General features: G+C 46.1%; 5 protein-coding genes across 6 annotated transcripts in view; 1 reads left to right on the forward strand and 4 right to left on the reverse strand.

Annotated features, from left to right (window-relative positions):
• LOC144697923 (uncharacterized) overlaps positions 1 to 12160 on the forward strand; it is a 66938-nt gene extending 54778 nt beyond the window's left edge. The window contains 1 exon segment of the mRNA XM_078569886.1: positions 11003 to 12160. Coding sequence (XP_078426012.1) covers positions 11003 to 12160 — 1158 coding nt within the window.
• Positions 1 to 12777, reverse strand: part of LOC144697423 (uncharacterized) — a 512621-nt gene that overhangs the window by 331775 nt on the left and 168069 nt on the right. The window lies entirely within an intron of this gene.
• LOC144697125 (uncharacterized) overlaps positions 1 to 12777 on the reverse strand; it is a 195062-nt gene that overhangs the window by 48640 nt on the left and 133645 nt on the right. The window lies entirely within an intron of this gene.
• LOC144697419 (uncharacterized) overlaps positions 1 to 12777 on the reverse strand; it is a 172942-nt gene that overhangs the window by 15881 nt on the left and 144284 nt on the right. The window lies entirely within an intron of this gene.
• Positions 2672 to 4425, reverse strand: LOC144697042 (uncharacterized). Its single transcript, XM_078568825.1, has one exon. It carries the CDS (start codon positions 4157 to 4159, stop codon positions 3146 to 3148), a length of 1014 nt encoding a protein of 337 aa, XP_078424951.1. The 5' UTR covers positions 4160 to 4425; the 3' UTR covers positions 2672 to 3145.

A 12777-nucleotide genomic window follows, 5' to 3' on the forward strand; every position in this document is an offset into this window, starting at 1 on the left:
ACCTGTCAACCATCCTCACCCAGAGCCGAATCACAACAGGAATACAAACAGGAGAAGTGTAACAATCAAATTTAAAATAATTGCACAGCCAGTCATAGTTATTAATTAAATGTTCACTAATTAGCAAAAATACCCGAAGTAGGAGGTCCCCCAGAATTCTTACAGTCCACACCTTGAAGGGGAGGAGAACTCTCGCCAGCCCCTCACTCAATTTCACTCCGTTATTTTCCAGTTCTGTTCTGGCCCCGCCTGGGGTAACATCTACTCGATCTTTTCCCCTGAAGGAGCGCCGTGAGTTCTAGGTTACTCGTACATCAGGACATAGGCTTCAAGCAGCAGATCAAGCCTGGATGTAAAAGATTCTCCAGCTCTCTCCTTACCCCTGACCAACTTGTGGAGAGTTGTCACTCAGTATTATTTCTCCCAAGCCCTTCATTGTCCCAATCCACAATTTTTTATCCTTTTCAGTTTAGTTTTATTCACTTTTCAACCATGACTGGTGTCTTTAATTCTATCCTGACTGTTTTAAAGTCAGTTTCTCTCTGGAGCGTGTGTGTGTGCCCTGATCACATCAAAATGTTGTCTCATTCCTCTGGCCACATTAACTATTTCATGTCATACTGTTTGTCAAGTCACTGTGTATGTTTGGGACTCTTCCATGTATTTCACCATGAATTTCCTTCTATTAGTTGCTTAACATCTAACAAATCACATCTGCATTTACACTGGTATCCCAATAGCATGACAGACATTTTTTGACTTTCATGTTATCCTATCTGAAGTTCATGGGGGCTGTTGGGGGGACAGTGTGTGTCTGTGTGTGTGTGTGGGGGGGGTGGGGGCGGGGTGGTGCGATGGGTGTTTGGGGGTTGGGGTGGGTCTGCCTCAAGAGCTTTGCTGATCTCACTCTGTGTGGTCCCGATATTTCAGGTAGTGGCCAGGATTTCAACTGTGGTTTTCTTTTAAAAAAGGGTTCAGAGGCAAATGATATAAACATTTCCAAGAGAAAGCTATCAACTTATTCATCTTGTCTACACTTCCCTGAATTTCACTAGAATGTACATGGATACCAGATTGAACTATCCCATTCAACTACACCCAAGGTGAGTTATTCCAATTCCTTCACTGCCCAGTGGAATTGTAAACATTCCCATTTTATTCCAGGCATGAACATATCTTGTTTCTTTGTTCCGGCTGGGACTGTTCCCCTGGGAGCAAAGGAGGTTGAGGGGAGATTTGATAGAGGTGTACAAGATTATGACAGGTTTACATCAGCTGGGCAAAGAAAAGCTGTTCCCGCCAAGGACAAGGGATCACAGGTTGAAGGTTTTAAGTGAGAGATGTGGGGGGGGCGATGTGAGGAAGAAGTTTTTTTTACACAGCGAGTGAGAATGACCTGGAACTCGCTGCCTATGAGGTGGTACAATCAGAGATGATGAACGGTTTCAAAAGAAAATTGGATGGGCACTTGAAGGCAATAAACTTGCAGGGATACGGGGATATAGAGGGGGAATGGGACTGACTGGAGCGCTCTACAGAGAGTCAGCATGGACTTGAGGTACCAAATGGACCTTTTTGAAGGTAACTTTGTAACATTTAACCCATGTTGGTGCAGCTGTTCAACAAAACTAACAACTTCTTAAACAAATATTTGTGACTCTTGACCAATGGGAAAAGTGTTCCTCATTTCCCCACAACAAATTGAGCCAATCAGCTTGGAGTCCCTTCGACCTGTGAACTATAACTTGTATCTAAACAGGGTGTCCTGGAACACCTGGTGCTCTGACCCCTTCCTGACCTTAACACCAGTCTTTTTTTCCTTAAAGCTACATTACAGTATCTGGAACTGAAAGAGCCAGGCAATTGAAGACTGTTCATCGTTAAGCTTACATACAGTACAATTTGGTAATAAAAGCCTTATTAATTACACAAATGTGTCATCGGGGTGAAGTCTAACAGATAACACTGATAACGAGGCTGACTCCAGGTATTTTGCAGGGAATTCCCACTCTTTTTAGTGACTTCAATGCGTTGACATCACCAAACCAAGACAAGTAGAACTTTCATACTCTTGTATAACCTTTCATAACCTTGTGTCGATCCTCAGTACGAGGTGAATCTGGATAACATTTTCACCAATCTAATCCACATACTGTCGAGGTGCAGCCACTATCTAACACAGCACAGTTGAATGAGTCTGTGACTAACATACTCATCACTGGACCAAATCTCCTTGTGACTAGTACAATTCCTTCAGAGTGATCATCAGCATCATCTTCAGCCTCAGAATTCTCTGTGTCATGTGTCACTTCAAAGACCCTCATTTTCCACTTTGGGCAGTTCATCACATAATAATATTTTGAGTAAGACCTGAAACACCTGTTAACTATTCCCTGGTCATCCCTGGGGTTCATTCACCTATTGGTGCTGTTCTAATCCTGTCTTCTGTTGTGATATCCAGATCTGCTACAGATGCTTTTGCTCTCATTCAAAACCTATCAAAGTCCATCTATGCTTCATAGGCATCCACTAGAACATCTTTCTTGTAAATCTCATCACTGAACCCAAATAGAAGATCCAAACCTTTGTCAGTATCCAACCGACCAGTATCCAGCTCACTAAATACTTTGCTTCTGATTTTACTTTTGTTGGTAAGTGACAATGCCAAGACCAGATTTTGTTTCCTCCTTGGTAGAGATGTAACCCGTGTCCACATCTCCACTTCATTCTTCCACTGGTCATGTGGCTCAGACTCCGAGAACATCGGCGGGTAATCAGACCCTGACAATTTCCACTTGCTTTCAGCCATTTCTCACAAAAGCTACTCAGATTGTAAGTTTCTGTCTGAAATTTTATTTTCCTTTAATTTCCAACCTTCACCATTAAACATGCATTCTCTGTTACCATGTTATAATCCTAACAGCCTGATGGGGAAGGAGGAAACTGGAGCCAGTCTTTACTTGGTACAGATTTATTCACTGAGTGAAACATTACAGGTACATACCTCCTGACTCCACTACACTCTATGTCAGTAAGAGTCTCTTTATATGTGCTCAAGTAACTATCCAATCCATGACACCCACCTGTACATACTTAACCTCAATTGATACAATTAACACCCACAGTCAGAGCATCTAAAAGTTCTCTAATCAGTGTGACTGTCATGGTGTCTCAGCAGCTCTGGTGAACATGTGAATCCCTTCCCACACTCAGAGCAGGTGAACGGCCTCTCCCTGGTGTGAACTCGCTGGTGTGTCAGCAGATCAAATGAATCACTGAATCCCTTCCCACAATTGGAGCAGGTGAATGGCTTCTCCCTGGTGTGAACTCGCTTGTGTGTCAGCAGATGGGATGACCGAGTGAATCCCTTCCCACACTCAGAGCAGGTGAAAGGCCTCTCCCCGGTGTGAACTTGCTGGTGCCTCAGCAGGTGGGATGACCGAGTGAATCCCTTCCCACACTCAGAACAGGTGAACGGCCTCTCCCCAGTGTGAACCCGCTGGTGTCTCTGCAGGTGGGATGAGAAAATAAATCCCGTCCCACACACGGAACAGGTGAACGGTCTCTCCCCAGTGTGTACCCACTTGTGTATCTGCAGGTAAGATGATCGAGTGAATCCCTTCCCACACTCAGAGCAGGTGAATGGTCTCTCCCCGCTGTGAGCCCGCTGGTGAGTCAGCAATGTGGATGAATCACTAAATCCCTTCCCACACTCAGAGCAGGTGAACGGTCTCTCCCCGTTGTGAACTCGCTGGTGTCTCTGCAGGTGAGATGACTGAGTGAATCCGTTTCCACACTCAGAGCAGGTGAACGGTCTCTCCCTGGTGTGAACTCGCTGGTGTATCTGCAGGTGGGGTAACTGAGTGAATCCCTTCCCACACTCAGAGCAGGTGAAGGGTCTCTCCCTGGTGTGAATTCGCTGATGTATCCGCAGGACAGATAAATCAGTGAATCCCTTTCCACACTCAGAGCAGGTGAACGGTCTCTCCCCAGTGTGAACTCGCTGGTGTCTCTGCTGGTGGGATGACTGAGTGAAACCCTTCCCACACTCAGAGCAGGTGAACGGCCTCTCCCCGGTGTGACTGCGTCGATGCGTTTCCAGCTCAGACGGGGCTTTGAATCCCTTCCCACAGTCCCCACATTTCCACGGTTTCTCCATTGTGCGCGTGTCCTTATGTCTCTCCAGGTTCGACGATCAGTTGAAGCCTGGTCCACACACAGAACACGTGTATGGCCTCTCCCCACTGTGAATGGTGATGTTTTTCCAGGCTATGTAACTGGTTAAAGCTCTTTCCAGAGTCAGTGCACTGGAACACTCTCACTCGGGTGTGTGTGTCTTGGTGCTTTTCCAGTCACACTGATGTTGGAAACCTTTGCAAGCAGACAGAACAGGCAAACATTTCTCCTTCCAGATTCAAAAGCCGATCATATTCAGCTCCCGATGAATGAGGTGACTCTGTCAGAACTTGATGTGAAGTTTAGTTTGAGATTTCTAGCTCCAAATCATCCCCTTCAAATATCCTGTTAAAGGAGTTTACAAAAGTCATCACTGTCAGTACAGGATAGAAATTCAGAACAGACAATTCTCATTTCTATGGAACATTCTTTCCTCTCTCACTCCCCAAAAGCTGTAAACCTCCATCCCACACACTCTCACTCCATTCTCACCCTGCTGTACCTCATATACACCCAATATTACTGCACTAAAAATGTGTGTAACACACAGGACTCTATTTACATGATTAGAGACACATGATGCTGTGGGGAAGAACTTTATTTCAACAGCCAGTGGTGATGTCCTGGAAGCCACAGCCTATGAGGGTGGTGGTTCCAGAAACAATCAATAATTTCAAAATGAAATTGAATTGACACTTGAAGGAAATGAACATGCAGGGGAATGGGGATATAGAAGGGGGAATGGGACTACATGGGTCACTTTACAGAGAGTCAGTCTGGAGTCAAGTTATCAAATGGACTCCTTCTGTGTCATAATGACTATCACTGGAAATATATTAAGTACCTGCAGTACTCTCCTCCAAGACTAGAAAGGATAATAAATGAACTGAATTACAGAACTATAAATAATATATCTAAAGTGTCCCCGAGGACAACATTAGACATATCTTTGTCCTCCATTACTATATTGTCCAGGGGGCAGAAGTCTTACAAAATAAAATAACGGACACTTCAGCCATGGGGTTGGAGACATGGGTGGGGGAGTGGGTGGTGGTGGGATGCTGGTGACCGTGAGAGCAGGTTGGATGGTGGTTTGGGTTTCAATATGAGAGGGGGTGAGGAGGAGGGGTCTTGAGACAATAATAGTGGGAGGGGTGGGGTTTAAAATAAACTAAAACTTACAACTTATCTTGTTTAGTCACAACATCATCATCTCTCTGCTGGCCAACTCACTCACTTGCAGTCCCACTCGAATCACTCAAACTCACCCTGGAGATTCCCGGGATCAGTTTCCCACAGGCTGTCCGAGAAATACAGGGCAAAAGGCAAAATAAGAAGCAATCCCTGAAAATACAGGACAGTTAATTGCCCTGAAATTATCTCCTTAAATGCCAGCCATCTCCTGGGGAAACCAGCCCTTTAATTGTGAACATTAGGAAAGAGGCCATTCTTTTAGCCAGACAAATAAATGTGTCAAGCTGAGGGAGCAAAGGATGTCAATGTCTTTAAGAGAGAGAGAGACCTGGGCCAACCTTTCCAGAGTCTGCACCCTCCCTGGATTCACTTCCTTTCCCTTCAGTTCCTGCAAGTTAACAATTTGCCCCCAGGATGAGAAAAGAAATGGAAAGGGGGAAACATTGATTTCCTCACAGTTGTTGCCTAGAGGAGGAAGTTTTAGTCTGAAGCTCATTGTCCAACTTCCTTATTGTGACGTCCACAATGGAACCCTTCCCGAACCAGCCAATAGGAATCACTCTGCTGCGCAGTGATGTCCTCGGGTTCCAACCGCCTCCTCTTCACCATGGACGTCCAATCCCTCTACACCTCCGTCCCCCACCGGGATGGTCTGAAGGCTCTCCACTTCTTCCTCGAACAGAGCCCCAAACAATCCCCATCCACCACTACTCTCCTCCGTCTGGCTGAGCTTGTTCTCTCACTAAACAATTTCTCTTTAAACTCCTCTCACTTACTCCAAATAACAGGAGTGGCTATGGGTACCCGCATGGGCCCCAGTTATGCCTGTCTCTTTATCGGGTATGTGAAACATTCCATGTTCCGGTCCTACTCCGGCCCCCTACCACAACTCTTTCTCCGGTACATCGAATACTGCTTCGGTGCTGCTTCATGCTCTCGTCTGGACCTGGAAAACTTTATTAATTTTGCTTCCAATTTCCACCCCTCCATCATTTTCACATGGTCCACCACCGACATTTCCCTTCCCTTCCTTGACCTCTCGGTCTCAATTTCTGGTGATAGACTGTCCACCAATATTCATTACAAGCCTACCGACTCCCACAGCTACCTTAACTACAGCTCCTCACACCCTGCTTCCTGTAAGGACTCCATCCCATTCTCTCAGTTCCTTCACTTCCGTCGCATCCGTTGTGATGATGCCACTTTCAAAAATGGTTCCTCTGACATGTCTTCCTTCTTCCTTAACTGAAGTTTTACGGCCAAGGTGGTTGACAGGGCCCTCAACCGTTTTCGGCCCATCTCCCGCGCATCCGCCCTCACACCTTCCTCTCCCTCCCAGAACCATGATAGGGTCCCCCTTGTCCTCACTTATCACCCCACCAGCCTCCGCATTCAAAGGATCATCCTCCGCCATTTCCGCCAACTTCAGCATGATGCCACCACCAAACACATCTTCCCTTCACCCCCCCCCGGCAGCATTGCGCAGGGATCGTTCCCTCTGGGACACCCTGGTCCACTCCTCCATTACCCCCTACACCTCAAACCCCTCCCATGGCACCTTCCCATGCAACCGCAGAAGGTGCAACACCTGCCCCTTTACTTCCCACCTCCTCACCGTCCAAGGGCCCAAACACTCCTTTCAAGTGAAGCAGCATTTCACTTGCACTTCCCTCAATTTAGTCTACTGCATTCGCTGCTCCCAGTGCGGTTTCCTCTACATTGGAGAGAACAAACGCAGACTGGGTGACCGCTTTGCGGAACACCTTCGGTCTGTCCACAAGCATGACCCAGACCTCCCTGTCGCTTGCCATTTCAACACCCCACCCTGCTCTCATGCCCACATGTCTGTCCTTGGCCTGCTGCAATGTTCCAGTGAAGCTCAATGCAAACTGGAGGAACAGCACCTCATCTTCCGACTAGGCACTTTACAGCCTTCCGGACTGAATATTGAGTTCAACAACTTTAGATCATGAACTCTCCCCTCCATCCCCACCCCCTTTCCGATCCCCCTTTTTTCCAATAATTTATATAGATTTTTATTTTCCCACCTATTTCCATTATTTTTAAATGAATTTCCATCCATTGTTTAATCTCTACCTTTTAGCCTATTTCAATCCCTTCCCCCAGGGCATTCGTGCCTTGTTCGTCCTGCTTTCTACCCTTAATGATCACATTCCTTTAGATAATATCACCACCTTCAACACCTCTTTGACCTTTTGTCTGTGACATCTTTTGGTTTTCTCCACCTATCACTGACCCTCTATCCAGCTCTACCTGTCCCACCCCCCCTTAAACCAGCTTATATTTCACCTCTTTTCTATTTTTACTTAGTTCTGTTGAAGAGTCATTCGGACTCGAAACGTTAACTGTTCCTCTCCGCAGATGCTGTCAGACCTGCTGAGTTTTTCCAGGTATTTTTAATTTTGTTTTTGTTTTGGATTTCCAGCATCCGCAGTTTTTTTGCTTTTATCCTCGGGTCCCAGTCTGCAAGTCAGGCGCGCGGACACGGGAGCCCCGCCCCCCCACCCGCGCGGACACGGGAGCCCCGCCCCCACCCATTGTTCCCCCTCCCCCTCCACCTCCTCGAGCCAAGGTTTCGAGGCAACCGGCTGACGGCTCCGGCCAGAGCGAGAAACCGCTCGGAGAACTCGGGAGAGGGGAAGTTGCGCATGTGCGGGGGAGAGCCCGCCCCTTCCCGTCGTGCGGAGGGCTTGACCAATGGAAAGAGTTGGAGGACCAGAAGGACTCCGGTCCTCCAGCCAATCAGAGCGCGGGCTTTGCGTGAATGATGATTGAGCTTCACACAGACTAAAACTTCCTCCTGTGTCCAACATCTGTGAGTAAAACACTTTCTTTTCTCCCCCTTTCCATTTCTTTTCTCATTCTGGGGGGAAATTGTTGACTTGCAGGAACTGAAGGGAAAGGAAATGAATCCAGGGAGGGTGCAGACTCTGGAAATGTTGGCCCAGGTCTCTCTCTCTCTCTCTCTTAAAGACATTGACATCCTTTGCTCCCTCAGCTTGACACATTTATTTGTCTGGCTAAAAGGATGGTCTCTTTCCTAATGTTCACAATTAAAGGGGTGGTTTCCCCAGGAGGTGGCTGACATTTAAGGTGTCAATTTTAGGGTGATTAACTGTCCTGTATTTTAAGGGATTCCTCCTTATTTTGTATTTTTGCCCATATTTTTAGGACAGCCTGTGAGAAACTGATCCCTGAGTCTCCAGGGTGAGTTTGAGTGATTCGAGTGGGACGGCAAGTGAGTGAGTCAGCCAGCAGAGAGATGATGATGTTGTAACTGAACAAGAACCGTTGTAAGTTTTAGTTGATTTTAAACCCCACTGCTCCCACTATTATTGTCTCTAGACACCTCCTCCCCAGCCCCTCTCATGTTGAAACGCAAACACCCCCAACCTGCTTCATGGCACAAGCATCTCACCCCCACCCATGCCTCCCCCACGGCTGAAGTGTCCCTTATTTTATTTCATTAGAGTTCTGCCCCCTGGACAATACAGTATGAGAGGACAAAGATATGTCTAATGTTGTGATTGGGGTGTTATGATGTGGGAGATGATGTGTGCCAGGTGGACCAAATCCACAAGGTAAACTTGGCCACGCTTTCACAACAGTTTTGCAATTTGTATTTATTACAAGAAGATGTGTGCACTGAATTCAGAAACAAGGAGTCCACTAAGACCTTTAGAGATTTTAAACATGAAATTAAAATATTTACTAACAAAAGGAAAGATTTCAAGCACATACATAAAATTACAATTACTTAATACAAATCCTCAAATTCCTAATTGACCTGACTCTAAATTACACATTCCCTTTAAGGCAACAATCCAAAATAGATTTTAAATTTAAAAAATAAGTCAGCAAGTTACCACAGTACCCACTTGACAGAGGAATTCCAAAAGTTTGTCTTCAACTTTAGTTTCTGGACACAGTAGACTTATGCACAAATGGGTGGAAGCTTCCCAAAAGCTGTTTCACACACTCCTGTTAGATCTTACATGGCCCCCCCAACATAGCCTTTCATTCTCCTTCATATATGTTTCTCTCTCTTTAATATGTAAATTCCATTGTTCCATAGGTCTTTGGATCTTTACCTTTCCCATACCATAACAATCTTTCATGTTGCCAATATTATCAGTAACCTTTGGGAAAAATTAACACACTGCTTAGCCTTGCTCATCTGGCTAGTTGGAAAAATCCTAACATCCGTTTGAAATCCAAACAACGCCTTCACTTCATTAGAACGCAAATTCCCTTCACACCTTACATGCTAGGACCCCATTGATGTCCCCAAAAGGACAAGTTGCCAGTTCAGCTGATGAAGCCTTCAAAGTTGCCAAAGCAATAGGGTCGAAAGATGTAGTCGTGAAAGCTCAGGTTCTTGCTGGTGGTCGAGGCAAAGGAGAATTTGAAGGTGGTCTAAAAGGAGGAGTGAAAATCATTTATTCCCCAGAGGAAGTCCGGGATATAGCTTCAACGATGATTGGGAAAAAACTATTTACCAAACAAACTGGAGAGAAAGGGAGGATATGTAGCATTAGCATTTCAAGTACATTTATACACCTAACTTCTTTTAATAATTTCAAGCTTGCAGTTTCCCTGACTCCAAATGTAGTTAAATCACACAGAGAGAACCATCCACGCTCACACTCATAAACCGACTCGACAATAAACCAGAATAATATTATGAAAATTATTATACTTCTGTAACGGGGGAAACTTTAGTTATATTATTGATAGTTTTGTCATAAAGTTCATTTGTTATCCTTCTAGTCTTGGAGGTCAGTCCTGTAGCTACTTATTATATTTCCAATGATGGAGTAATTCTGACACAGAAGGAGTCCATTTGACAACTCAAGTCCATACCAACTCTCTGTAGAGCGATCCAGTCAATCCCATTCCCCTTCTATACCCTCATTCCCCTGCATGTTCATTTCCTTCAAGTGTCAATTCAATTTCATTTAGAAATTATTGATCGTCTCTGGAACCACCACCCTCATAGGCGGTGGGTTCCAGGACATCACCACTGGCTGTTGAAATAAAGTTCATCCCCACAGCACCATGAATCTCTAATCATGTAATTGAGCACTGTGTATTAGACACATTTTTAGTGCAGTAATGTTGGGTGTATCTTAGGTGCAGCAGAGTGAGAATGAAGCGAGAGTTTGTGGGATGAAGATTTAATGCTTTTGGGGAATGGGAGAGGAAAGAATGTTCCATAGAAGTTAGAATTGTTTGTTCTGAATTTCTATCCTGTACTGACAAGAATGACTTTTGTAAACTCCTTTAGCAGGATATTAGAAGGGGAGGATTTGCTGACAGAAATCTCAAACCAAACATCACGTCAAGATCAGACAGACTCACCCGACTCATCGGGACCTGAATATGATCAGCCTTTGAATCTGGAAGGAGAAATGTTTGTCTGTTATGTCTGCTTTAAAAGGTTTTAAACATCAGTGTGACTGGAAAAGCACCGAGACACACACACCCGAGTGAGAGACTGACTGTGGGAACAACTTTAACCAGTCACGCAGCTTGAGAAAAACATCACCATTCACAGCGGGGAGAGACTGTACACGTGTTCTGTGTGAGCACGAGGCTGAACTGATCGTAGAACCTGGAGAGACACAAGGACACGCGCACCATGGAGAAACCGTGGAAATGTGGGGACTGTGGGAAGGGATTCAAATACCCATCTGCGTTGGAAATTCATTGGTGCAGTCACACCGGGGAGAGGCCATTCACCTGCTCTGAGTGTGGGAAGGGATTCACTCGGTCATCTCACCTGCAGTCACACCAGCGAGTTCACACCAGGGAGAGGCCATTCACCTGCCCTGACTGTGGGAAGGGATTCAGTCAGTTATTCAGCCTGCAATCACACCAGCGAGTTCACACTGGGGCGAGACCGTTCACTTGCCCTGACTGTGGGAAGGGATTCAGTCAGTTATTCAGCCTGCAATCACACCAGCGAGTTCACACTGGGGAGAGACCGTTCACCTGTTCTGAGTGTGGGAAGGGATTCAGTAATTCATCCCACCTGCGGAGACACCAGCGAGTTCACACTGGGGAGAGGCCGTTCACCTGCTTGGAGTGTGGGAAGAGATTCAGTGATTCATCCTCCCTGCTGATGCACAAGCGAGTTCACAGCGGGGAGAGGCCATTCACCTGCACTGAGTGTGGGAAGGGATTCACTCGGTCATCCTACCTGCTGACACACCAGCGAGTTCACACCGGGGACTGGCTCGTCTGTTCTGAATGTGGGAAGAGATTCACTCGGTCATGTGACCTGCTGGCACACCAGCAGATTCACACTGGGGAGAGGCCGTTCATCTGTAACGTGTGTGGGAAGGGATTCCCTCGGCCATCCACGCTGCAGACACACAAGCGAGTTCACACCGGGGAGAAGCCGTTCACCTGCCCTGAGTGTGAGAAGGGATTCACTCGGTCATCCGATCTGCTGACACACCAGCGAGTTCACACCGGTGAAAGGCCATTCACCTGCTCTGAGTGTGGGAAGGGATTCACCCAATCATCCCATCTGCTGACACACCAGCGAGTTCACACCGGGGAGAAGCCATTCACATGCTCCAAGTGTGGGAAGGGATTCAGTGATCAATCCACCCTGCTGAGACACCAGCGAATTCACACCAGGGAGAGGCCGTTTACCTGCTCTGAGTGTGGGAAGAGATTCACCTGTTCATCCGAGCTGCTGACACACCATGACAGTCACACTGATTAGAGACCTTTTAGATGCTCTGACTGTGGCTGTTGATTGTGGTGAATTGAGATTAAGTATATACGGGTGGACATCATGTATTAGATCGGTACTTGAGCATATATAAGGGGACCCTTATTGACATAGAGTGGAGTCAAGTCAGGAGGTATATACCTGTAATGTTTCACTCGGTGAATAAATCTATACCAAGTAAAGATTAGCTCCAGTTTCTTCCTTCCCCATCAGGCTGTCAACATTATAACATGGTAACAGAGAATGCTTGTCTAAAGGTGAATGTTGGTAACTAGAGGAAAATAAAATATTAAACAGAGGCTTACAACCCGAGTAGCTTTTGTGAGAAGTGGCTGAAAGCAAGTGGAAATTGTCAGGGTCTGATTACCCGCCGATGTTCTCGGAGTCTGAGCCACACGACCAGTGGAAGAATGAATTGGAGATGTGGACACGGGTTACGTCCCTACCAAGGAGGAAACAAGGTCTGGTCTCGGCATTGTCACTTCCCAACAAAAGTAAAATCAGAAGCAAAGTATTTAGTGAGCTGGATGCTGGTCAGTTGGATACTGATGAAGGTTTGGATCTTCTATTCAGGTTCATTGATGAGATTTACAAGAAAGATGATTTATTGGATGCCTATGAAGCATAGTTGGACTTTGACA

Source organism: Cetorhinus maximus, chromosome 23 (assembly GCF_964194155.1).
Source record: "Cetorhinus maximus chromosome 23, sCetMax3.hap1.1, whole genome shotgun sequence".
Classification (NCBI taxonomy): Eukaryota; Metazoa; Chordata; class Chondrichthyes; order Lamniformes; family Cetorhinidae; genus Cetorhinus; species Cetorhinus maximus.

Coding starts and splice junctions, on each gene's coding strand:
- LOC144697042 (XM_078568825.1), bottom strand. CDS start 4,159: ATGGAGAAACCGTGGAAATGTGGGGACTGTGGGAAGGGATTCAAAGCC.